Source organism: Hypomesus transpacificus, chromosome 9 (genome assembly GCF_021917145.1).
Source record: "Hypomesus transpacificus isolate Combined female chromosome 9, fHypTra1, whole genome shotgun sequence".
Lineage (NCBI taxonomy): Eukaryota > Metazoa > Chordata > Actinopteri > Osmeriformes > Osmeridae > Hypomesus > Hypomesus transpacificus.
In genome coordinates, this window is record NC_061068.1 from 18,955,343 (window position 1) to 18,982,242 (window position 26,900).

At 44.9% G+C, this 26,900-nt stretch overlaps 2 protein-coding genes across 4 annotated transcripts; both read right to left on the reverse strand.

Moving 5' to 3' along the window:
* Positions 1-1,241: 1,241 nt before the first annotated feature.
* On the reverse strand, positions 1,242-12,131 carry phtf1 (putative homeodomain transcription factor 1). 3 transcript variants are annotated; one of them, XM_047025643.1, is made up of 17 exons: positions 11,772-12,131; positions 11,098-11,195; positions 10,930-10,986; positions 10,768-10,837; positions 10,174-10,332; positions 8,860-9,070; positions 8,446-8,548; positions 8,088-8,264; positions 7,174-7,431; positions 6,548-6,676; positions 5,685-5,954; positions 5,144-5,275; positions 4,682-4,768; positions 4,223-4,378; positions 3,830-3,925; positions 3,020-3,145; positions 1,242-2,264 (listed from the first exon to the last, which is right to left on the reverse strand). In XM_047025643.1, exons 2-17 carry the CDS (start codon positions 11,125-11,127, stop codon positions 2,244-2,246), a joined length of 2,082 nt encoding a protein of 693 aa, XP_046881599.1. In that variant the 5' UTR covers positions 11,128-11,195; positions 11,772-12,131; the 3' UTR covers positions 1,242-2,243. The 3 variants fall into 3 exon arrangements, with proteins under 3 accessions (XP_046881599.1, XP_046881601.1, XP_046881600.1); XM_047025645.1 differs by having other exon boundaries at positions 8,890-9,070; positions 11,772-12,129; XM_047025644.1 differs by lacking the exon at positions 11,772-12,131 and adding an exon at positions 11,313-11,481.
* A 4,960-nt stretch (positions 12,132-17,091) lies between these two features.
* LOC124471977 (olfactory receptor class A-like protein 1) lies at positions 17,092-18,504 on the reverse strand. Its single transcript, XM_047026655.1, is given in 2 exon segments — positions 17,092-17,832; positions 17,835-18,504. Coding segments are annotated over 2 exon segments (948 nt in total). The 5' UTR covers positions 18,460-18,504; the 3' UTR covers positions 17,092-17,509.
* Between the last annotated feature and the right edge of the window lie 8,396 nt (positions 18,505-26,900).

A 26,900-nucleotide genomic window follows, 5' to 3' on the forward strand; every position in this document is an offset into this window, starting at 1 on the left:
GTGTGGACACCAAAACATTAGAGTGCTTTGCTTCATTCTTGGAAAGAGGAAAATGGCCAGATATGAAAAAAAAAAACGGTTCCCACTCTCATTGTTTTCACATTCACATCGACAGACAGTATGTTCTGGAAATCCTCAGTCAAAGTGTCCCCTGAACTAAAAAAAACAAAGAAATAGAAACTTGTTGAATATAGTCTTTGATGAAACCCCCAGAACTGTGTAGGTATCATTATCAGATTCTTCAGAGATGACAACCCATCCTTTTTCAAAGGTTGATGTACATTTCCCAGAAGGGTAAAAACATTTTCAGTTTAAAATGAAACTATTGCATGACAACGGTGGGATGCCCCAGTCTAGGTAATTAATGGGAAACACAGTGAAAACTCACTGCCCCCAACACCATCCAACATCCCTCTTGTGTTTACTCACTGCCCCCAACACCATCCAACATCCCTCTTGTGTTTACTCACTGCCCCCAACACCATCCAACATCCCTCTTGTGTTTACTCACTGCCCCCAACACCATCCATTTACATTTAGTCATTTAGCAGACGCTCTTATCCAGAGCGACTTACAGTAAGTACAGGGACATTCCCCCCGAGGCAAGTAGGGTGAAGTGCCTTGCCCAAGGACACAACATCATGTGGCACGGCGGGGAATCGATCCGGCAACCTTCTGATTACTAGCCCGACTCCCTCACCACTCAGCCATCTGACTCCCATCCAACATCCCTCGTGTTTACTCACTGCCCCCAACACCATCCAACATCCCTCTTGTGTTTACTCACTGCCCCCAACACCATCCAACATCCCTCTTGTGTTTACTCACTGCCCCCAACACCATCCAACATCCCTCTTGTGTTTACTCACTGCCCCCAACACCATCCAACATCCCTCTTGTGTTTACTCACTGCCCCCAACACCATCCAACATCCCTCTTGTGTTTACTCACTGCCCCCAACACCATCCAACATCCCTCTTGTGTTTACTCACTGCCCCCAACACCATCCAACATCCCTCTTGTGTTTACTCACTGCCCCCAACACCATCCAACATCCCTCTTGTGTTTACTCACTGCCCCCAACACCATCCAACATCCCTCTTGTGTTTACTCACTTCTCCATCTCTACTGGAAGTCACTAAATAAACAGCTTCTAATTGTATATTCCACATCTTCCCAGAGCCTCCTGGGATATTATTGCAGAGGCAAATAAAACATGAACTACACACAGACAAGTCAGGTGTTCTTAAAAAAGGACAATTTATTTATCTTCCAAAAGATTGAGGCAAACATTCCTATTATGTTGCACGTACAAAATCATCCTATCTGTGCATAGTATCTTTGATGAATATTGGTCTTCATTATAAAAGCAATCGATTTTGCCCCAAGAATGTAATTCTGTAGATACCACTCAGCAAGTAATTGCAACGCTGAAACTGCAAATAAATAAAGCGCTCTTGTTCCCCTTAAATAAAAAGAAGCATCAACGCAGTAAATAACATCTAGTTAATCCGTGTAGTGTTTCGCTGACATGGTTTTCACATTTTAGCACATGATGCACAGTGACCCAGTCTACATACCGTTGCGTGACCCTCTGTGACGCCTAAAAGGTCACAGAGGGTCACGCCATAACCGTGACGTTTCGCTTTCACTACCGGTAATATGCCACGGCAGAATTCCACCACCACCGCCTATTTCGGATCTAGAACACATTCATTTGTCTTAACCAAACACTCACACGACCCATTTTTTCGGAAAGGCACCCATTGGCAACTAGTTTGACAGACGAGAAGCCAGAAAAGGAAGACTGGTAAGAGTGATGTTCAGGCGTCTTGGCGCTGGTCTGGCCAGCCAGCGGCTGTTGTGAAATGCTAGGGACGGTAGTCATGGCAACCCGAGTAGCATCCATCCCAACAAGAGATGACAGGGACAGCCAGCGGTGTCCAGGACATCTATCAGGGACAGCTAACAGAGTGTGTAGGGAGAGCTAGCAGCATCCAGGGACAGGGAGAAGGGATTTGTCACAGAGGGGCCGAAGCGAGCGGTGATCCAGGGAGATCTTGTGCTCCGAGGGTCCAGGGAAGCTACAGAGAAGCAGGGGTGGAGGGGTCAGTAGGTACGCACTCTCTCAGAACAGACAGGCCAAAGGTCAAAGGTCGGCTGGTCCCGTCTGGAAAAGGCATCAGGGGCTGGTCCAGTTTTCCAGTGTCTAACACTCAGTGGTTTCGTTTGGCACGTTCCCATCAAGGCTTGATCTTCAACAGCTGAGGGAACGGACAAGAAAGAGAAGAAGCAAAATCAGCTCAAAGATTTTCTTCAGAAGACCGCTGCATGGTGAGTGTGGACGCGCTCTACAGGGAGGTGCTTAGGGCCTGTTTCCTGGGGAGCATCACAACCCAGTTCTACACTCACTCCTGCATTGGAGGTTGTACATGCGACATGCTCACTAATTGTAGACTAGTGATACGGCCACGTGTTTATATACGTTTGTCTGTATAGTTGTGTTCCCTTCTTATTGTATATTTTATTTTAATTGTATTCCACTTAGTATTGCTAGTTTATGTATCCTTAGTATAGTTAGACCATATATTTAAATGTAAGTTTTGTTTATGTTTATTGTATGCACCTTCCTGCCAAAGCAAATTCCTTGTCTGTGCAAACTTTCATGGCGAATAATTCCCTTTCTGATTCTCATTCATACATTTCAGGTGTCCGTCTGTGATTGGCTCGTCGACTTCAAACATCAATTAAATGCAGCTGCCCCAGACCAATCAGTTGTTTCCTCCGGTTTCCATGTAAACCCATTCTGTCTCCTGTTCAGCAACTAAGCAAGTCTGTGTTTGTGCTGTTGACCTAGTTCTGTGTGTAGCTTGTTGCTGTCGGCTGTGTGTTAGTTGCGTTTTGGAGCTCTAGATGAAAGCATCAGTATTAGTTGTGAATATCTTCCACTCCTTTAGTTATAAACTCAACAGACACATCTTCCTCTGAAGTCGTGTTTGCTGGAGGGGGAGGAGCTCACCCTGATATTGAAGCCCAGCAGGTCGCTGACCACGGCAGACAGGGCTGACAGGATGACCACCCGGGTGATGTTATACACCAGGGGGTTCACCGTCAGACCCAGCAGCCGGAAGGGAATGTCCAACTCCTGGGAGGAGGAGGAGGAGGTAAGGAGTAAGGTGAGGGGGGGGTTGGGGTAGAGAGGGGTTAGGAGGGTGGGTTGAGGGAGATGTGAATGGAGGGGAGAGGAGAAGTCAGACATGATAAAGCACGGAACGTATTGGAATCAAAGAGATGACATACATTTAAATAAAGAAAATGCAAGCTCTTTGGATCTTTAAAGTTGACTTCTGACTTGTTTTTGACAAAGTGAAAAAAGTGTGTTTAATAATTTTTATAGATTTGCCAAATTAAAAAAAGAGCTTGTTACATGTTGTTCTTATTATGGGGTATTGTGTGTAGAATTATGAGGAAAAAATTAAATTTTATCCCTTTTGGAATACACCTGTAACATGTGGAACAAGTGAAGCGCTGTGAAACCTTTCCGGATGCACTGTAACTATTACACCTACAATGCAATCAGTTAATGATTGCATTACACAATACAATCAGTTAATTTAAGATGTATTCAGTTTGCAGATGGGTTTATGCAATGTACACAGGGGGATTTGAACCTGCGGTCAGTGGTCACTACCACTGAGCTACTGTATCCCCATCCCCTGTATCACTGGTCTTCATCTTTCACCAGGGACCGACTCATTTGTTACAAAGTTAGTACTGTAACTGTGTATTTTTTATATTTTAACAAGCCGATTTTCAAAGGGTTACTTACTTTCATGAGTTTAGTTGCGAGCTTCAGAACATTGTTCACTATGTTCAGTTCTTCTTTCTTGTTGGGCTTCTTTTCCATCTTGAGATACAGGTTTATCTGGGGGAAGGAGCAGGGAACTAGCTGTGAGTGAGTGAGGGAGTGTGTGTTACAGAGTACATGTGTTTACAGAGTGTGCATGTGTGAGAGTGTGTGTCTGCATACAGAAGAATGCATCTGTGTGTGTGTGTGTGCATGCATGAGTGAATGAGTGTTGTGTGGTCACTGTGTGTAAATGTGTGTGCGTGAGTTTGTGTGGGTGTTTGTAAATATGACTGGATATGTGTGTGAGAATGTTTGTAAATAAGTGAGTGTACATACTGTATGAGTGTGTGTGTGTGTGAGAGAGAGCCTCACCTGCTCGGTGAGCAGCACCGAGGCGTTGCTGTATTTGCAGTTGGTCTCGGTGCCTAGCGTGGCCAGACGCAGCAAGAACAGGAAGAGGGAGGAGCACCACAACATCAGCTCCCAGTTGGTCAGAGAGTCCAGGAATGTGTGGTGACTGTGCAGGAGCTGAGGGAGGGCAGACAGACAGAACATGCATAAATAACAGACCCTATTGAGAGAGATTTACAGAAAATTCTTCACACAATCCCTGAATGATATTAAACCAAGTGGACATACAGCCCACAGGACCAGAGCACTACCCCCCGCCACAGCGAGGGTTAATATATGATATATTCAACCTGGCGCCAACCAAAACTGAACCCCATCCACAAGACTGGATGAAGCATATCAAGGTAATGCTCAGTAGCTACATATAGCTTACTTGTCTTAATGAACCCTTTTAATGACTCTTCAGCACAGTAAACCAACCTGAGCACAGATGATGAAGGCGATGGAGAGAGCCAGGAGGAAGATGGAGGACACAATGACATCGACCGAACGCTGGGGCCCTCGCCTCTGGAGAGGACAGGAAGTGAGGACAGAAAGTGAGAACAGGAAGTGAGGATGGGAAGTGAGGACAGGAAGGGGGGACGGATTTTTAGCAGTATCCTTAAGCAGCCGTCTTCAAACCTTGTCCTCGGAGGCCCACTCTCCTGTATGTTCTAGATGTTTCCCTGCCCCAACACAGCTGATCCAAGTGAATGGTTTGTCGTCAAGCTTCTGCAGAGCTTCAACGACCCATTCGTTTGAGTCAGGTGTGTTGGAGCACGGAAACATCTACAACATAGAAACTTCTAGAACAAGCAGGAGAGCGGGCCCTGAGGACCAGGGCTTGAAGACCACTGCTGTAGCAGTCACAGCGGTATAGAGTGCAGAGGGTTGCATGCAGACCTTGAGGAACGAGCGGAGAGACAGCCACATCTTGATGTTCTGCACCTTCTTCAGACGGAAGTGAGGGATTTCCGACTTCTTGGCTTTCCGCGCGGACGTGATGTGGCTGAACAGCTTGGCAAACAGGAGCCGCTGTCAGAAGGGAACCGGGTTAAGTTTCACGAGTCGAAACAGCCAATCATTCAACACTCTCGCGGAGCAGCTCTCCATGAGCATCACAGGGGTGACCATCACCGCAGGTCAGAGGAGACAGCTCTACTTTGCTCCACTTGTGCAGTGTGTCCCTTTTAAGGACTTGCCTTCAAGGGGAAAGAAGGAACTTCTTGTTTTTCCATCTATCTGATCTATATATCTTTCTATCCATCCATCCATGCATACGAAAAAGATCTGTCAGTCTACCTATCCATCCTTCTCTCAATCTATCTATTTATCTATTGGACTATGTGTCTAATTTGCTATCTGAAAACAGGTTATTTACATTTTTACTTTTATGCATTTAGCAGACGGTTTTATCCAAAGATCCAAATAAAGATCCATCCACCTGTATGTAGGTCCTCTCCGCCACACACATCATGAAGAAGAAGAGTCCGGTGAGGCAGAACCTCTCCACCGTGGAGATGAGGAAGAAGGCGTAGACCTGGGTGTTGGGCGGGCCCAGGGCCATCTCGGCCAGCTGGCCCAGGCTCAGGGAGCCCAGCTGGGACAGCTCCAGCTGCTGGGACAGGCGGAAGCCGTACGGCAACAGGGCCAGCGTGGCCGTCACCAGGCCGCCCAGCATCAGGTAGCCCATGCCCTGCTCCACCAGCTTCACCTGGAGGGGGGAGGGTGGGGCGGGCGGGGAGGGGGGTAGGAGAGGAGGAGTAGAAGGAGGGGAGGAAAGGAGGGGGAGGGGGGAGGAGGAAAAGGAGAGGAGGAATAGACGGGGAGGGAGGGGATGAAAGGAGGAGGAGGGGGAAGAGGTGGAGTAGAAACGAGGACAAGAGGGGGAGGAAAGGATTCAAAGAATGTGTGCGGGGAGAAAGGAGGGTGAAGAGAGGTGAGGAAAAGGGTAGGGAGGACAAGAGAAGAAGAGGAGGCAGTGGAGAAAGAAGCGCTTGTTACTCTGCTCCTTCTTTGTCTATGTTGCAACAAGCACCAGCATGTGTGTTCCTGGGTGAGTGTCAGTATATGTCTGCTTGTGTCCCTAAATAGGTGTGTGCTCCAGACAGTGTGTATGTGTGTTCTTCGTGGGTGGGTGATTCTACCTGTTTTCCAGTGTGTGGCCGGCTGCTTCTGTGTGTTCCTGTGTGTGTGTATACCGGTGTGTGTGTGGGTGCCTGTTCTTGTGTGTGTGTGTTCCTCTGTGTGTATACCAGAGTGTGTGGGTGCCTGTTCCTGTGTCTGTGTCATGAAGGGTTAGCGTACCCGTGTCAGAATGATGCCACTGATCTCCAGAACGGACATGTCAGCCTTCTTGCAGTCCCCCTGCTCCCAGATGATGGCACTCACACGGTCCCGAGACGGGTGGCATGCCTGGAGCCACAACAAGTGACCCTGCACGCACACACACACACACAATGGCATCCACACACACTTACTTTAGTCTCTCTTCACATCCTCTGCAACTACAGTGTGCCCTGGGTCCAACTACATTTTCTAACGCAAGATGTTAAAGATTTGGAATGGCCTAAATACATGGCATGTCTAATACAGTACAGCAAATGTATCAGGGTGTCCTGCTACATCTGGTAGCATTTTGCAGTATGCCAGCCAGCATGCTTTTCTCACTATTCTGACCCACAACCCTAAGTGGAGCAGTAGTGGTGCGAACCGCAAATTCAACGGTTCAATAGCGGACCGATCCAAACTCGTCCTCACCAGTCCAAGGCGTGGTTATACGAGTAAGTAGTATCAAAAAATTGGATGCAACAGTACGAACTATGTACGGGAAAACTGTGGAAACTCATAAAAACTCAAAGTAAAAAGGATGTGATTCTGACATAAACCAGTGTCTGCTCTGAAGCTTTGCAGTTACCCTGTGACCCACTGACCTGCTGCAGTTTCTCGTCGTCGCTGCTGGCCGTAGCGGTGGGGGGGGCGTTGACCCCAGCGCGGTACCGCCAGGCCTCCCCCTCGGTGTCACTGCTGCCCGTGGAGGCGGAGTCGGGGCCCTGCAGGAGCTCCTCCCACATGGTGTCGTCGGTGTCGGAGGCGGGCCGTTCGGCGTGGTCGAGTCGGAGGCGCTCAGCGCCACGGGCTTTCTTGCCGTCCATGGAGGAGGCGGGGCTACCTGGCCGGGCACACTCCACCTGGGGGGGGGAGGGGACTGGTCACCACAGGGCTGGTTCTCAAACTGGGAGGGGGAGGGGGGGGGGGGGGGCATGGGACAGAAGACTATTGCTACAGAAAGAGGATTTAATTATAAATCCTGTGTGTGTGTGGGGGGGGGGGGGGGGGGGGGGGGGGGAGGGGGTAGGGGTGAGTAAGTAACCCTGCGTGTCCACTACAGCGGAGCGGGCGGCGCGTCCAATTCATTTTCAATGAAACCGGGCGTCGACGCTCCCACAATGCCCTGCGTGAGCGTCCAGTTTCATTGAAAATGAATTGGAAGCCGACGTGCCGCCCGCTCCACTGTAGTGGACACGCAGCCTGAGCTTTTTCTATTTTCAAAGAGGGTGAGAGGGAGGGCAGAGTGAAACTGGTTCAGAACTGGTCCAGCTGTAACGTACTCTCTAATTGGCCGGTTGGAGTAGCTGTGGACAGAGGCAGGGATTCCCGCAGCACTCTGCAGTTAAGGCGGCCGCCTTAAAAACACATGCCTGCCGCTTTGACTTCTGAAAAATTATAATTAGCGATATTCGCCGTGTTTCCGCCATTTCCCCCCCCCCCCCCCCCGTTCCATTAGCAAATCTCACCCTACCACCTTGACTAACACATTTTCTGCGGGAAACCCTGAGAGGGTTACCTGGGGGCCTGGGGTCTGGGACAGGAGCTGGGGGTGTCTCTTCCTGAGGTAGGCAGCGACAGTGTTCCTTCCTGCGTGTCTCTCCTGAGAGGCTGGGAGGGGCACGCTAGCTCCGTCCTCCTCCTCTTCCTCACTGGACAGTTCGTCAGACGCCCCGAACCCGGATCTCTGATTGGTCTGCAGCATTAGAACCAGGAAGATATGAGAACCGACCGGGGCTTATGTTTGAATGGCTGAAGGCTTTCAGCAGGTGTGCGCCTGGGAGAGCCTAGAGCCTCTTCTCTGTTCTCTCCCCCCCTCTCCTTCCCCTCCCCCAGTCTTATCCTCCTCCACTCTGTTCCTCATCCTCCAGTCTTACCCTCCTCTCCTCACATCTGTAAAGTCTCTGGTTGTCGTGCAGCTCGGTGTCTTCGTTGCTCCCTGGCTCCTCTGTCCGCTTCACCCCCCGCCCCTTTCTGGGTCTGAACCACAGACAGCAATACGCATGAGTGAAACTGTGTTTTATATTCACATTTACATTTAGCAGACACTCTTATCCAGAGCGACTTAGTCAGTACAGGGACATTCCCCCGAGACAAGTAGGGTGAAGTGCCTTGCCAAAGGACACATCATTTTGCAGGCCGGGCAACCTTCTGATTAATAGCCCTAACCGCTCAGCCATCTGACTCCTGACTAATATATTGTGTGTGTTACAGAGTTATGTGTGTGTGTGTGTGACAGTGTGCCCCCACTTCCTCCTGCGTGTGTGTGTGTGTGAGTGCCCCACCTCTACCTAGTGTGTGCGTGTGTGTGTATGTTCCACCTCCTCCTACGCGTGGGGCTGGCAGAGCTGCTGGTCACAGGGCTGATGGAGGGGCTGCGGCTGGTCTCCGTGGAGACGATCTGACAGTGCACGGTGCCCAGCAGCAGCATCAGACACATGGGCCCAAACAGCTCACTGGGACTGGCCGCAGGAACCTCCACATACATGAGGAGCGCTGCCACTGTGGACGACAGTCAGAGTTAAGGTTTCCTTCAAATATAATCGGTTGCACAAAGCACCCTTAAGTATTTTCCTTAAGGTTTCCTTAAATGTTCCCTTAAGTATTTAAGGTTTTCTCCTTATCTTGGTTTTATACTTAAGGATTCCCTTAAAGTTTGTTAAAGCATTGCACGAAAACCCTTAGCAAACAAAGTAAGGAAGAAAACTAAGTAGGGTCATAGAAAACTGACTTATTCTTTACTGCAACATGGCCGAGTTTATGGAGATAAATTAACCTATCCCACACCTATAGCACTGTTAGGTTTTTGAGCTTTTCTAGGCTGTTATACTTTTGCTGTCATAGAGTTGTCAAGAAGTCTCTCCATAATAGGGGATTCTGTAAATCCTTTAGGAAAAACAAGGTGTTTTGTGCAACCGGCTTTTCTAGGCTGTTATACGTTTGCTGTCATGGAGTCGTCAAGAAGTCTCTCCATAATAGGATTCTACAGGGCCTCATTTGCATACAAATATTTTTAAACCTCACTTTAAACCGAATTCATGCAGGGTTCATCCCTCATCGGCATACCTGGGGGCTACTGAGTAGACATACTGTCGTAGCTACTGTATAATCTGGCTTGTTATGCATGCATGATCAAATTAAAATGAAATATATGTATGTGGTTTGTGAATAGCCTCAAAAAAATATATATTCTAATGGCCACCATACATTGGCATACCACCACCATCCTATATGTGTCAAGAGAATTGAATCTGGATAATTGGAATTTGTATCGTTTAACTGGATAATTGCATTGAAAACTGAATCCGATTAGTATCATTTGAAATTTAATTTTCCAGTTTGGAAGTGAATTCCAATAAACTTGAAACTGAATATATTATTATGTAATTGAATGAATTTTCTCTGGAACAGTTTTAGATTCTCACAGAAAAGTCAACGCCCTACTTCCACATTCCGTTCTCACAATTCAAAATCCAGTTCTCGTAACACAAATTCAGTTCCTGCAACTGAGGGGTGAGGGGGACAACATGGGATCGGACTAGTAATAGTGATATTGATAGGAAGTAGTATGGCAGTAGGCTAAGCAGTGGAGAAGTGTCCGGCACCTTGCAGGAGGTAGAGCAGCAGGATGCAGAGGGAGATCCTCTGGGAGGTGACCTGGATCCACCAGTGGAAGAAGAAGGGGAACAGAAGCACCCTGACCAGACCTTTACGGGTCAGTGCTGTCCATGGACTCTCTGGCTTAGTCTTGCTGAATGTTGAGCCTGTAACCAACAAGAGCAACAGTGTTTGTATGTAGCGCACATGCTTGAAGACAAAGGTTACCATATAATCCCCCTGATAAGATTCTAAAGGCCTTAGCTGTAGGATTGGAAATCCTGGAAATTCAATTCAATTGGAAATTGCTAGATTACTGGAAACAGACTTTTGACCATGTTTGCGTATGCCATGAACCTTTTCTTAAATCACAATAAGGACCTTTGATTTTGAGTTTTGATCACAATTCTTTTGGATTTCTTCTTTTTGATGAATTAACATACAATAAAATATTATTTTCACTGGAATTCAAACTCTAGCCATTAAACTTTGCATGCATAAACTTTATTTTGATTCTTTCCACAGTGGCTAAAATGAAAGGGTGATTGTATTGGGACAATATTATAGGACATTTAAAGCCACGACTATAGACGATAACTTACCTCTTACTAGGTCAACATCAATTAGGTCCGGCTTGATATGTCCAGTCTTCATTGGCTTGCTGCCAATTCCCTGAGAGGAAAGTGAATGTGTCAGGATCGCTGACAATTTTCTTTGTGTAGCCTATGTTTTATACTGAAGTGATGTGCAATAGGATGTCTCACATTTAACTCCGTTTGTTCAAGGGATTTCTCCCAAATCTGCTGATCATATGCTCCAATCTGTTGACATATGACCATACCTCAGTTACCTGAAGTTTCCACTCACAGTAGTAGCCTAATCTAGATCAACACGACCATCACAACTCGTACAACGAGTCCAACAGGTCCTACCTTTTCTTGGTACCAGGCTATTCTCGCCATTGCGACCTTTTAGCTGAAATTGACTCTATGTCGGATCATTTCACAGAGGACACGGGGATAGATCAAATCTGGCAAAAACACAGATTTCTTTGTCACTAAACATTCACAGAATGATCCTGTGATACAGAAAACAGAGCTGACTAAACAGTAATGACATCTGCTAGGCTAGTTAGCCATCTACTTACAAGCTATATGCATGAAAAGCTATGGCCATTATCTGCAGTTACGTTGATAAACTCATTTAGCCCAAATGACAGTTAAATCGCTAACACAGTCGTTCAAATGTTCATTTCGGTCTCACACGCTATCACACATATCTCCAAAGTTTACAGTACTTCCTAGTGTTGCTAGCTTACGTCATTGCTAAGGGGGTTGTCTAACTGCATTCGCGTGAAAACCTGAGATTAGTTCACATTCCCCTGACAGTGAATATTAATAAATATTTAGCTCTAGCTGGCGAAGTAAAATCAATCAAGGTTCAGCGGTACAGTAGCCTAAGTAAGTGTAGTAGCCTACTACTAGGCTGGCTAGCCAGTTATCATGCGTAAATGAATGCTACATAGACAATTGCTAGTATAGGCTCTCGGAGTCGGTAAATAAGAGGTTTGGTCAATTCAAATAATGAGAATTAATTTAAAGTTTACCCATTGGCCGTAGGAGATGTACATCTTAATGGTCTCATATTTAAGAAATGAAAGTGGTGCGCATTTGCTTCTCTCGCACTTCCCTTTTCCGGGTTCTGCAGCTTCTGTTTTAGTAACAAATCTTGTAACTCAGATGTTCAATTCAGAAATGGCTAGTTGATGGGTCCGTGTAGCTAGTAGTGGCCATTCGTTTTCTATTTACCCGTGTTGACAAACGCAAAATAGAACCATAATATCGTTTCGTCACAGTAGGAAGTCAAACCCACATTTAAGTATTAGCATACGGCTTGTTTTGGTTGTTTCGTTTATTTTGGAATAATTAAATAACCATATAACATAAATGGTATAACGATCCATTTACTCGTTTGATTGTCCATTTATTGCATGTTGGCACAGGTGAAAAAAGAAGAGAGAGAAGTGGGGAGAGGTGTGCAATGATTGGAGGTGTTAATACTTCCGAACACCAGAGGGCAGCAATGATTATAGCTTATTTTCTTTAGCCAATAGACCAATTATTTGTTTGTTAACATTCGGGATGCGCACGCAATGTGGTTGCAGAAAACCGGGAAAGGATAGCATTTTAAAAGGACCACACGGATCATACAAATAGTTACGCTAGATTTAAAAAGGCCAAAAAGGTCGAGCAGGACAGCCTTTAAGAAAGAAAGCGATCCCCATTGATCAGTCACATCAGAATTTTTTTGGGGTCACGAAAGTCTTAAAATTGGAGTGAGAATGTCGCCCCCCAGATAGCAAACTTCATTGAAACTACGTGGAATCAACATTCCGCTGTCAACACAAATTTCGTTGAATCAACGTCAGACTCTGATGTTGATTCAACATCATTTTGCACCCTTATTTAATATTGAAACAACGTTGAAATCACAACGCAGAATCAACGCGGTATCAATGGTATTTCCACCAGTATTACTATTGAAACAACGTTGTAATCATAACCTAACTATAGATCAACATGACTTCAATGGTATTTCAATCGAAATATCACAGAAAGCGTATAATTGGTGAAACTGTCCTGCTAACAGCCAGGATAAATGTTATAAAGGCTATCCTACACATTAGGTTTATGTGATATATTAATGAAAAAAGACAATTTTTGTTAGTAAAAATATTTATTTGTAAAAGAAAAAAAAAAAACTTTCACTCCTGCTCTGTTTGGCGTCCAGCCCCACTGTTTGGGGCATAGCGCAGTCATTTTGGTGTGGCCTGGGCAAATGCAAATTCTGAGATTCCTGTCCCCATTTGCTGAGTTGGGGCATCTGAAACAAAAACATACAAACAAACACAAAGTTATAACTTTCAGTTGTGATTTTTTATGCTGATGAATGTTCTCTGTGTAATCAAGTCTGCAGTCAAACTTTCCAACGTTCCACCCCATTACAGTTACGACCGTTTCTTACGTTCATTTGTTAAAGATTTGCCACAGCAACTAAGAAAAGTAGCCTCCTACATTGATATATCTAAACCACTATTTCAAACTAACAACGTGTAGTTTTTCATAATTGTATTGTGCAGCGTCAAACTTGACATTTCTCTATTGAAAGTGACTGGGCTGTCGATCACGCCGGTAGACTAGCCTAGCTCTATATGTTAACACAGTCTAGGCTAGCTCTACCAAATTGAGAAAATGACGATTCCCGACATAACCATTGGATTTTTAAGCCGGAATGTTTTGAGCTTGGTATGTATCTACCTATTAAAGTACACGGTTTTTTTATATCCACATTTCTGACGAGGGACTCGAAATAGCTCTAGCCATTAGCACTAGCTAGCTACAGTACCAGTACAGAGTTGGTAAATTGGCTATACACATTCAATAAATACAATATTGATGGAAACTTGACTATGACTGAATTTAATATAGACAATGTAAATTAACGATAAACGTCTGCAAATATTACATTTGGTACAATTTCACATTAAATCAATATTCTGCTTACCTGATGTGGATCCACAAATGAGAAGAATTGACGTTGATTTACCAAACGATGGTCTCCCGGTCAACTATAGCTCAATGACTTTTCGATCATATTTCCCGGTCAACTATAACTCAATGACCTTTCGATCATATTTCCCGGTCAACTATAACTCAATTACTTTTTGATCATATTTCCCGGTCAACTATAACTCAATGACCTTTCGATCATATTTCCCGGTCAACTATAATTCAATGACTTTTCAATCATTGTTCCCGGTCAACTACAAATCGATGTTTAATCAATTAATCAGGACAACTATAAATCAATGTTGTTCCAATGTATCCTGTGTTTCATCGATATTGCAATAGTGATTCAACGTTTATTTAGCATTGAGATTTCAATCTCAACCATTCTGATGATTTAGATGGAAAATCAATATTGATTCAATGTCGTCTTGCTATCTGGGCCGGTATACCGTATAGGTGGGCGGCAACCATGTCTTCACGTCATGTCACAAAGTTCATAATTTTACAGTTTTACAGTCAATTCTACATCTAAAAAGTCGAGCAGGGCAGCTTTCAGGAGATATGGGAATTCTGCTTTTAGCCAGCTGGTCCGATTATTTTTGTGATTTGTTTAAAACTGGCAATCTGAGTGAGACTGCGTCCCTGTTAGGCCTACACTTTTAAGCAGAGGGCATAAAAGCCTGGCTCTGCCCTCCTATGTACTTCCGCTCAATTTTGATATGCTGTAGGCCTACTAGGGCCCCGTTTACACGGAAGAAAAACGCATATATTTTCATGCGGTTTGGCCTTTCATTTACACGAAAACGGAGGTTTTATCACGGAAAACGATCATTTCTAAAAACTCCGGCCAAAGTGGAGATTTCTGAAAACTCTGTTTTTGTTTTTGCGTGTGCACTAGCTTAAACGGAGTTTTAGGTTCTCAAAGCTCACAGTATGGGACTAAAAAAGCATCACGTCATGAGAGCGTCCTGTTTATAGTAACACGTTCGACTTCATGCAGCGCCGGCGTCGCCTGCAGCCCGCTGACTTGAAGCAGCTATCGGCTTTCTCAGCTTCAACGCAGTCGGCTGTCGGCACCGCCGGTGGTGCATGAAGTCGAACACAACAAGCATAATGGGGTCATTTATTTGTGAATTGCGTTATATATCTGAATCACGAAATACATTTGTGCATCGCATTTGTGAATCATTCTAACAAATGAACCTCGCGCCTGAAAGTACAAGGAAGTCGGTCGTGGTATTCGTATTTGTTGATTTTGAAAATTGTGATTGGTTTGCATGGCTTTATCCTTCACATTACACTGCCGTCTACAGGTTAGGCATAGTTATGATGGCGCTCGGGGGCGTATATGCGGGTTCATGTAAACAGAAACATTTTTGAAAACGTACTTGTGTGTACGACGTTATTTTAGAAAACGGAGGGGCAGAAATGTTTGTTTCTGTGAATACCCGGCTATGTGTAAACGTGGCCTAGGGCTGTTTATCAATCCACGTTTTTTTCCGTTCTTGTGTTCTTGCGAACTCGTTTGACGTCATCTTTCATTGCCCAGGTGCGGTTCCAATCCAAAGAACACAAGTCACCAAGAACACCATAAATAACCGGAAATGTTCTTGATCCGCCCCATTTATCGAGGATGCATCAGATGGTGACTTGACCAGCGAGAACTCTTCTGATTCCCCAGAAGTCATTGCAAGATGTCAAGCGAGGCGGACAAACCTCACAACTAAGTTTTTACTTTTCATATTTCAGCTAAACGGTAGGCCTACGTGTAAATCAGCATCTGAATTAAAATGTGACAAAAAATAGGCAGTGTTGTTGCTGAAAATGTTCTTATTTTATTGATGAAACGGCTAATTTGTAAATTTGCGCCGACTTTTCGAGCTAGCAACTCAGTGCAGTGCAGACACTAGTTAACGGTACTGTAAGTTAGCAAGGACTACAGAAAACGTAAAATTACAGGTAGACGGACCATTTTTTTTCTTTGTTATCTAGTTTTTGTAGGTAGTCAGTGTTATCATAATGCTGCGAGCCAGGAAAACCCTAACCATCTCAATTCATTCTCCGTCCTTGCGTCCTTGCAAGACCATTATCGCAAGGACGCTTGCAAGAACGTTCTTCAAAAGAATGTACTTGCGTTCTCAGCGTTCTTCGGATTGATAAACAGCCTAGGTCTGGCCATTCGGTAGGTAAATCAGATTTTGCAGGTTGATTTTCAACCGGGGTTTGGGAAAAGTTAGATTTTCCAGCTACGGCAGCTAGCTCCGAGTGGCTCTGGGCAGATCCAATAGTTTTAAACTTCAACAGAGTACCCGCCTTCAAGAAGTTAACGCTTGTCAATGGAGCGATTCCAGACCCTCTGTACAAATGAAATGTACGAGGGTCTGGTTAAGGCAATGCTAATAAAAGTAGCTATAAGTTGTGTTTCTGTACAGTGCAGGCCCACATTTGATCTCAACTTGCTCACTATGATTGCATGCCCTTCATTGTTGTATGATTTATACAACAGAGCTGAAAGCATTCATTTAGGTGGGCAAGAGAGGGTGGAAGTTTCTAATATATGACAGAAACTTGGGTTCATCGTTCATCGTCAAGATCGTTATTTAATAACTAAGTAGCAACTAGCAAACTCGGTCGACATGTACATCCAGCGTGGGGTGTGTGACTTCTACTAAAGAATCTGCTGTGTAGTCCAGATAATAAAGAAAAAAAGGCTAGTCGTTGCTGCCCTCTGGTGTTCGGAAGTAGTAACACCTCCAATCATTACACATCTCTCCCCCTCTCTCTTTTTCACCTGTTCCAGCGTGCATAATAATGGACAATCAAACAAACCAGTATATGGCTCGTTATACCATTTGTGTTATATGGTTATTCCATTATTCCGAAATAAAACAAAACAATGGAAACCAAGCATTTTGGTCACGAAACTGACAAAACTATATTACGACCCTATTTTTCAGATTTTGCACCAGCGTAAATGATATGGAATAATCAAACGATTAATGTCTCGTTATACTATTTGTGTGATATGGTTATTACAGTAGCCTATAAAAAACACAACGAAAAAACAAAAAACGAGCCATTATACTTTGAATTCCTAAATTACTATATTTTGCGTTTGTCAACAGGTGTTGCAAAATAGAAAAACAAATGGCCACCAAGAACACAGACCAAGTACCTGTATTAAACATAAAAACATACTTTTTATTGACATTTATTTCCACACACCAATGTATCTTTACTCGTTAGTCCTAATTTCCATTCAGAATGTCACAAAACGACTTCTACTCATTCAACTCATATAACAAGAAGCATGGGCGGCGCTAGGGAGGGGCTTGCAGGAGCTTCAGCATCCCCAAGAAAGACCAAAGCACCCCAATAGCACCCCCTAAAATATTGCTCATTTAGTAATAATATTCAGGCGTGGCCATCGGGAGAATCGGGAAAATTCCCGTAAATCTATGCAAAAAATCTCAATTAATGTGAAGTTCTGATTTCAGCTCACATAAAAACCTTGACTAGGTTGTAGGTTCGGGTTAAGCCCCGAATGCTCAACATATGGCTCGTATGTCAGGCATCCTGGTGGGGATGGGCTGGTTTTGGCCATCACACTCCCGGGCTGAAAATGGGTCCCACTCTGGCCCTGATAGTATTGCGAAGCTCCCATTGTCAATGATCGAGCACCCCCTCAGCACCTACATGAAAAATAATCTGGCGCCTCCCTGACAAGAAGACATGAACAGATTAATATCCAAATGACAACGACCTGTTGGACATTTTAAACCTTGTCATTAGATTCTTGAGTGTCCGCTGACTGTTGCTCTTGGTCCGATGCAGCGCACGTGATCCTACTTTTCACCTTCTTATTGGAGGAGATAATGAAGTAAGGACTCAGGAAGGAATAGCTGGAGGAGAAGAAAACTTTCATGTCCGCCACATCCGCAGACACCTTGGCCACGGTCAGCATGTAGACCCAGATCACATTGTCTAAGCCGAAGAACACAGTGTACAGGACCACTAGGGTGATAACCGTCTTCGCCGCCCTGGACTCCATTCCTCCTCCCTGGGCCTTCCGGATGTTTCGCACCTTGCGCCTGTGCCGTGGAGCACCAGGAGGATATAGCTGCTGGACCACAACATCAGCCCCACAAAGGAAAAGTCGCGCACCGTGAGGCCGGCGCCGTTAATCACGTACGACAGGCTGTCCTGGAAGTCCACGTGGCAGTAGCCGAGGTTGAGGGTGAAGGGCGGGGCGGTGCTGTTGCGTGGCGCGATGGTGAACAACGGCGCCGCGATGCATACGATCAAGTTGAGGCACCAAAGGAATACGAAGGTGGGCAGGACGAGGGAGGGCAGCCAGTCCTTCAGCCTGGACCAGCGGGGGCCCGCGTCGGGGGAGAGGGTCACCGCCTGGAACACGCTCAGCATGCAGGTGATGCAGACGGAGACGGAGCGGGATACGCGATAGGCATAGATGAGTACCTTGCAGCTGGGGTCGTCGAGCAAAATCTTCAGGCCGAAGACGGTCATGGTCAGGGGCACGCAGCGGGTGAGGAGCTGTAGGAGGTTGACGAAGGCCAGGTGGCAGAGGATGTTGTCCACCGGCTGGAGACGGCGGTCTGAGAAGAGGATATGGGCGTAAGCGAGAATAACCACCGCATTCCCCAGGATCCCCAAACCGGTTTGCAAGATGAAGGACACTCCTTTGATGGTCACACACAGATCCATGACTCAAAGCCTGTGCTGTTGCAGACGAGAGGCAGAAAATCAAAGATGTTACACAACAAATAAAGCAATAAAGTAAAGAAGCAACTAATGCCAACTAATGTACTTTTATGTGTTATCTTATCTCTCTTTAATTATAGATAATAAATATCATGGCATGTGAATATCCTCACCTGAGATTATAAATAAAGAATTATGAACAGGGCAATGAACATTCTGTGTGGATAATTGCCCGTGTAATTTCAATTTATAGCTTCTAGTGCCCCATTGGGATAAGGAAAAAACATTGCAGTTTTTTCTCCGCCCCCCACCCAACATATAGGACTCCCACTAGACAACCAGAACATGTTTTCAAACTGAACTCCAATAACTTCCATGCTTTGGAAACTCGTAGCTCTCAAGTCTACACACTCAAACAATAGGGAAGGTATTTGAGATGGTACACAGTCTCAAGGACTCAATGTTTTTGGATGTAGTCTTGGACCACAACTGTGATAATGGACACTGCATGTTGGACTATATTCAAACTGATTCATATGTATTTGAACTGGGACAGTTCTCCAGAGTGTTCTCTCCCTGTGGAGGTGTGGAGTTATTGTTGTTGATGTAAACTCAGACTGATGGAGCTATTAAGGTAGTGTCTAGAGACCCTAACACACACAGCTGGTCCCCTGTTCCAATCTTTCCAATCTTTTACTGTTCTGGGAATTTGCCACACAGGAGCTAAGCAATAGGGTGTAAAAACACACGCGATGTTGAGCAGAGATTTCTGGGAAAATACCACTTTATCTGCTGTACTAAACACATTTCAGAATAGACACTTCAGTATTCCTATACAGTAACATTTAGGGAGATTTGCTATATGTTTATCAGTTCATTATTTAGCTCCAAATGAATGAGATTGAGTTTCCATGATAGAAAGATTTAATAGTCTCATTACCTCATCGTATTCCCTATGCATCACAACATGAAATATATGTTTTATTTCCCCATGAATGTATTGATATGTTTACATGAGAAAATGCCTAATTAAAAGGGCAAGTTCATGCTCGTTTCCCCCAAGGGATTCTATCATATATTCTGCGTCAGATAAAAAATGTTTTCCCTCACACGTTTTCTCCCCAAGTACTGACAATTTTTATCATATTGATCCTCCATTTTTGATTAAACATTTCTCTCACATAGATCTTAATTTTATTATTTTTGCCCCTCTAAGGTAGCCTGGCTGCCAACCCAATTTATCCCCGCCCACAAAAAAATTTGGTCGGGAAGTTGGGTCTGGAGGGGCTCGATTGCGGAAAAACTATATCCGAACAGGAGCTGTTCGGACCAATTAAATTGTCAGGGCGGGCTTTATACGATGATGGACAGATGATCAACAGCAACGTAATCAACAACGTCACCAAAGAGCGCTTGGGTTGAATTTGTTTTCAACAAACAACATATTACGTTGCTCTGATTGGTTGTAGGTCTATCCAATTGAGCGAAGAGGCATTTGTTTTACGAGCTCGGTTGACACACGCCCCATAGTCGCAGCCCAACGTAGAGTTTTCAGACTCATATTCTGACTAGAATTATGAGTATGACAACGTCAGGCTACCTCTAAGGATCTGTCATATCGGTCTTTGTCAGGTGACGTCACACACAACCAACCCACATGACTGACAAAGACCAATATTTGGACTACATAGACAACGTCGGTGTCAAAAGTTTTGTCTTGTTAGCGAATGAGTTGCTTGAGTTGCCAAAGCCTAAACTTTGTCAAAAGAAACATTCTCATTTCTGGCGCTTTAGCCATTTCCCCCTAAATCAGGTGCGTTTGACATGGACTGACTTCATGCAGATGCAGCCGGCTGCAGGCGGCTGACTTGAAACAGTGAATTCTGGTTAGACTTTTTGTCAGACTTGATAAGGCGCTGAGGCTAGGTCACTGTGACGTAGCCATCAAAGTACCGTGAGATCGATTTGAGAACTGCTGGCTGTGTAGCCGAGCGCACTTTCTCAGGAGCAAATGCACGGGTTAAAGTGACGACACAGCTATTTCATGATTGGCCAGACTCACACACGACAACTTTGACGCATGCTTTGTAATTATTCTGACACCTTCAGATTTGCCAACTCTGAAATCCGGACCAAACTGTTTTAAAAAGTCATCCCATAGGCGACAGGCAACCTGCTTTGCTGACTGGTTTTTACATGGGAAGGGTTGGGACAGCTTAGAGAAGTGATCCGTCACAACTAAAGCATCCACACACTTCTTGTCAGGCTGCTCAGCAGTCCAAAAATCGATGCAGACCAATTCCATAGGTTCAGAAGTGCAAATGCTATAAAAACCTGAAGTAAGATCCATTGTGGATAAGAACACATTGCCACCAAGTGCAGCAAGGACGTCTGTCTGATGAGGCAGCGGATGTGCATCTTTCACTGTTCTTGCATTCAACCATCTGAAGTCATTGCAGATGCGGAGATCACCGCTTGGCTTGACAATGAGGACGAGTGGGGATGCTCACTCTGAGATTTACGAATTATTCCCAATTCTTCCATCTCATTTAGAGCAGTCCGAAGCTTGTCATAATGACATAGTGGGACTTGCCTATATGGTAGTCTAAAGGGCTTGTCATCCAGCTGGCGTATCCTGTGGACAAAATCCACTGCCTCACCACAGTCCATTTTGTGTCTCGAGAAGACAGATTCATACTGCTCAATGATCCACAACAGTTTATCTTTCCATTCGAGGGAGACTTCACAGGATGTCAGGTCCAAGTCTGTCAGGCCCAAATCCCTGAAGATGAGTGATATCTCCTCTTCCGACCTTGGTGTAGGGGACGGGCTAGGTGTGCACTGTGCGTTTGACTGGATGCGATCCGGCTCAGGTAAGTCCTGCACAGAAAGACAAGGGGATACATCTGCAACATTTGCATTTCTTTTCAAGTTTAGTGACTTTTCTGTGGGATTTACTATTTCAACTGGAACCCATCCATCTACCGACAAGGAAGTGACAACTCTTCCTACCAGAATTTGTGCAGGACTGGCCTTGGACCGGGTGGGCTCAATGACGACTGTACTACCTACCGCGGAGATGTCAGTGGCAGGCAGTTTAGCCCACACTAAGTGTTCAGTCATGGGACGTGGAGTGACCACTCGTTTAAGTTTAGCTGTGCCGATGCAGGTTGGCTTTGCCCTGCCTTCCTGCTCTTCTGAGCCCAACAACTGTGACATTAAATTGAGTAATTCACTGTTGTGGTCACTGTTCATTGGAGATGTGACATTTTGGTCATTTGTGAAATGAGCCACTTTATGGCGTTGCTGCCGAGAATCATCTCATCGGTCTGGCCTGGCACGACTAGGACTGGAACGATTACTCTATAGCCATAGACTGATACAGTGAGGTCATACATGGCAGAAGGTGTGACAAGGTGACCGCCACAACCAACAATTACATGGCCTTCAGCTGAATTCTTTACGATGTTAGGGGTAGACTGGCCATGTTTCATGCCAGCTGTCTCACTCAAAGTGCATGCTATAGATCCACTGTCCACTAATGCTCTGAGAACATCTCCATTACCAATTGTCACGTCTGTGTAGAAAAGGCTGTAAGTCTTTGAGAGTCTATGCAGATCTTGCATATGTTTTTTCAGGCGCTACCACGTTGCTGTAGGTATCATACAATATTTCAAGATCATCTGTTTCTGTCAAATCCAAGGTGGGAGGCTCACTCTTAGGATCTGCGCTGTCCTCTCCAACACGCAGATCATTCAGTTTCCCTGGTGACCAAAGGGAGGGCGTCCCCCTTCTGGACAGGTGCGTCGAGAATGTCTGGGTGAGTAACATAGGAAACACAGCCTGTTCTCCCGGCAGTGTGTGAGGGCAGAGTGGGAGCTGTCATGAAATACAGAGCATGGCTTTCCAGTTCAGCCCTCAATTCTAGGGGAGCCCATCAGTGGTAGGTGGCTTTCTTTTTGCTCGGGCATAACCTGGGCCTTGGAGCAGCACTTTCATAAGCATGCCAATCAACTTCTCTAGATTGGGGTGGTCATGACTCACAGCTGGCTCTCGTGTAGGAAGGTCTGAAGTTGGATTAGCATCAGGGTTTAGCTCAATCTATTGATTATCCCACCCCTTTCAGCATACGACTTAACATCTTTCTCCAAATGGTTTTCGTCCAGCACCTCCTGAACCTCACGAGCCGACCATTTATCAATTGTCTTGGTCATGAAGGTAAGAGATACAGTAAATCTCTACAGGGGCAGTGTCTGATGAACAAATGTGTGATTTCTACACAGGAACTATCAAACATTTTACCCTGCTCTTTAAGACAGCTTGCAGCAACATCAGCCGCTCGGTTGAGTTTCAGCCAGTATTCATATGGATCTTCTTGTTCTTTCGGCAAGGTGGAATACACGTCAGCTAGACGCACACAGAGGACAATTGGCTAGAGCTGAACTGTTTGCGAAGAAGCCCATAGATGGCCTGTGGGTTACGCTGGACATCAACTTCTACGTTTCTAATCCCAAACCTGACAACATCTGGATGAGAATTTCCTTCGCTTGATTCTCCTGCTTAACACCACTCTACCTGATGTACATTTCCATTGATTCCTCCCATTCGTCAACAGACATTGTATCCGAACTCTCCAATTGAAACACAGGTGGGTCTTTGACTCTGCCCTGAGTGACCAGTTGGACTTGGGAGAGATCCAGGGTGTGACTGGGGGCGGGGACTCTTTCCTTGTGAGTTACAACTTGTGTGTTATATAGTGACCGGAATGTGCAATATTTGGGGCTGGGTGTGTTGAGAGAGAGAGGGAGAGGGAGGAGGAGGGGGAGGGAGAGGGGGGGAGGGAGAGTCTGCGGTTTAGGCCATTAGTTCATTTAGGCTATTAAAGAAACTGGGTTCATCAAATATCATTATTTATTAACTAAGTAGCAACTAGCAAACTCGGTCGACATGTAGGCCTACATCCAGCGTCTTCTATGAAAGAACCAGATAGTGTGTCTTCTATGAAAGAACCTGAGGTGTAGTCCAGATAATAAAGTATAGGTAAACTAGAGAGCATACAATTTCTGGGGAAATTGTGAGGGTGTGCTTGCGGCTGCCCCAGCTGCCCATAGTCTCCTGGTGTTTAAATATTTAAAAAAGCATTTAAATATATGACTGCAGTTCTGACCATTGTGTTCCCTTGATGATAATTTTGTAAAAATTACATGTATCACTCAGATGGAGGAGAGGTGATACTGGTAATGAGGAGGCCAAATGTAGCTCATGAAGATGCAGCGCTAGGTAACTTATTAAATTGTAATCAGATATAAACAACTTGTTGGTTGCCCAACAAGAGGAAGACACAGCATCTACTTCTTCAACTCCTTAATCCTCTCGAGGCAACTGTTGCACCTGGTTATGAGGTTGTAGGCTATGGGACATCTAATATTGCATTTGTCTAATTATGTGTAGGACCGTATTTCTCAAGTGGTAGGACGTTTTGATTCACAAGAGCATCTAAATGTAGCCTATCAACGTCAATATATTAATGTTTTCTGTTATTTTAAAGCAAGCTCAGAGACGTATGAATGTAGAGTTGGTCGCTATATGGAGTAGCCTACCGTATAGCCTACACCGTGAGCTGAGCTTGCAATGCCTAGCCTACGTGACGCCGCTTTTTATGACACACTTCAAAGATGTAAAGATGGTACCATTTAACCCTGTAAGACCTCATGGTTGTAAAATTACAAAGGCACTTTGAACGGTCTAATTGCTCTTTTTTGTTGTTGTGAGCCGTTGTTGTGTGTGCTGTGGCTAGCACAGGAGTCGTCGGAGACCGTCTTGGATGTTTCCCAAGAACACATTGTTTCCAACGTGATCAAGGAGGACACCGTCGGGTCGGTACATCCCCACGAAACCGTGTCGTATTTGGGGGTGTTGAATGCTCCCCATCCCACGGTCGGCCAGGAAGCTAGACACCGCTGCGTTGACTCGACGTCTTGTCCTGTCGATACCAGAAGCGCTGGTGCTCCTCTGATACCTCCAGACGCAGCGTCCCAGGATATCCGAAAACACCAGCAGAGTGTTTGGGAACATCTCCATGATGGCCCCCAGGTCTCGCTTCATCCGCCTCGTCAGGTCCAGCCCGGTCACTTGGCTGAGGTCGTTTCCCCCGACGTGGAGCACCATTATGTTCGGGCTGGGAAGCATGCCACGCTTCTCACGGAGCTTAGGCACAAGGTCTGCCCACCTCATGCCCCTCACCCCTACCCATTCAATATGGCACTGCAGTGCAAGGTCGGGGTACAGTCCGACCTCCTTAGCGTGCCGCGCAAGCCAGTAGATCAACGAGCTGCCAACGATCCAGACGTGGGGACGACTTTGGTTTTCCATGGTGTGATATGATCCAACATCCAACATCTGCCTATTATATACTAGCTGGCTTCCCGCTTCTTCTTTTTCAAACAATGCAAGGCTAACATCTGCCTGTTTATTTGCTCCCTGTGTCTGTGTTGTTTTTATTCACAATATTCCCATTGGTTGGCCTTGAAGATGCCAACCAAAGGCCCAGAATGGCATCATTTGAGTAATGATGGCAAGCGCAGGCTTATTGATTAGACTACTTAAAAAACGTTATGTTTCATTATGCAAGATAGAGGAGTCTAGTTAGAAAAGGATTTAGGAGTTGTATTATTACATTAGCCTATTGTATTGATAATTTTCAGAGTAACCTCAAACCTTTCTTTTGTTTCTTTGTTTCCTTATGGTCTCGGTTTAACATCATTATTTATAGCGACATCATTATTTATAGGGAAGAAGCCTACCGGACACTGTTAGCTCGCAACGTAGACAAAGAATGCTCCTGCAACAAAGTTGTTACTTAACTTTCTTGCCACAGCCTCAACTTTGTCAATGTCAAAACTGTCTGTTCATGAAAATACTTCATTTCAGCCTAAACCGCAAGCTAGGATATACATTTCACTGGGTCTTGCAGCGCTGCTTGATTGAATTAGCCGGTCTGTAGAGATCTTGGGACGAAGCCACTTTTTTGGTGTTTTACTGATGCAGAATTTGGTCAAATAAAATCGATAGAATAGCCTAATGAGTGGCACATAACGTGAAGTAGGCCTAACATTCCATTTCATTTTATTTGAGTTTTAATAACTTGTCCAGTGCAGTGGGGCAAGTAGCACTAGCCTAAATTTCTCTTCCAGACTTCGAAAATCCACTCTTCCCGGAGAAGGCTTAGCTACATGGCTAGACTGTTGCTACAGATCAGAATCCTTCATATCTTGGACACCCAAAATCAGCGAATCTTGCAGCCAAATCAAGTAGCCTATATATATGGATAGGCCTTATATGGCTACAAACTTCTGCTGGGCGTCGAGTATATGGTCTAGCTGGCTATTTGTTATTAAGACAACTCTTTAATGTGACACATTAGGCTATTACATGCAGGTTTTAAATTGGCTAAATATACCGGTGTAAAAAATGACCTAATCTCTATGATTTAAACATCATTGTAAGTTTTTCCCTTCTCGTGATATTTTCAGGCATTAGTAGCCTATTCATTGCATTGATTCATAAGCTTCTTTTAAAAAACGTTACTGTACTGTACCAGCAGTAGCTATCTCAGATGGAATCGCGATTCAAATAGTACCATCTGCTAACTGAAAATATGCCCCCCAAACGTAAATAAGCTTGACATTTATTTAGGGGGAAATCCCTCATTCATAAAAATGTCAGTGGTAGCGATCATTGTCAGTAACAAGGCAGAATGCGATAAGCCCTGTGTGGAGAAGCTGCCCCGGTAGATTGTACTACATACTAGACTGTTTGTCTTGGTACTGTAGCGATTGCGTTGGTTGAATTCGATTTAACGTTACATCCGTTGTACAGTCTAGGCTGAAATGAATTATTTTCATGAACCGATTGACAAAGTTTAGGTTGTGGCAATGGATGTGCCGCTGTTTTTTGAATTCCTACTGTAAACAGCTGTGGAGATGTTAGCTAGCGTTAGTAGACTAGGCTACAGCGTTGCAGTGTTGTGAGCTATACTGGTTTGAAACCACTGGTAATGATAATTTCACCCACAAATCGTTTACTTGTAATCTAATGTCATAATATATCCGTGTGAGGAATGTTTATTTTAACGATTGAAAACAGATGCATGGTAGACAGCTGTAGTATGTGTTGCCCAGGCAACAGAGGCTAATGACATGATGCTAATGCTTCAGTGAAATAGTAGACTGTTTCCGAAAGTAGATGTACTTCCTTAATAATATTAGCTTATATTGTACATTACACATTACAACTGTGTGTCATATCACAAAGTAAAATGAGCAAATAGTTATCACCCAGGCCTCTTTGCTTGTGGCATTTCTACAGCTGCCTTGCAGTAAAGCAGTTAGCCTAGCTATCTCCCATAAGTTAAAAGCTGCTAAACTAATGTTCTGCTAGAGATA

Excerpts from the sequence above, each read along its gene's own strand:
- phtf1 (XM_047025643.1), bottom strand. The coding sequence starts at position 11,127 with ATGGCGAGAATAGCCTGGTACCAAGAAAAG. Across the intron at positions 10,987-11,097 it reads TAGCCTGGTACCAAGAAAAG|ATTGGAGCATATGATCAGCA; the intron begins GTAGGACCTGTT and ends ATATGTCAACAG. Across the intron at positions 9,071-10,173 it reads GCTGCTCTACCTCCTGCAAG|TGGCAGCGCTCCTCATGTAT; the intron begins GTGCCGGACACT and ends TGTCGTCCACAG.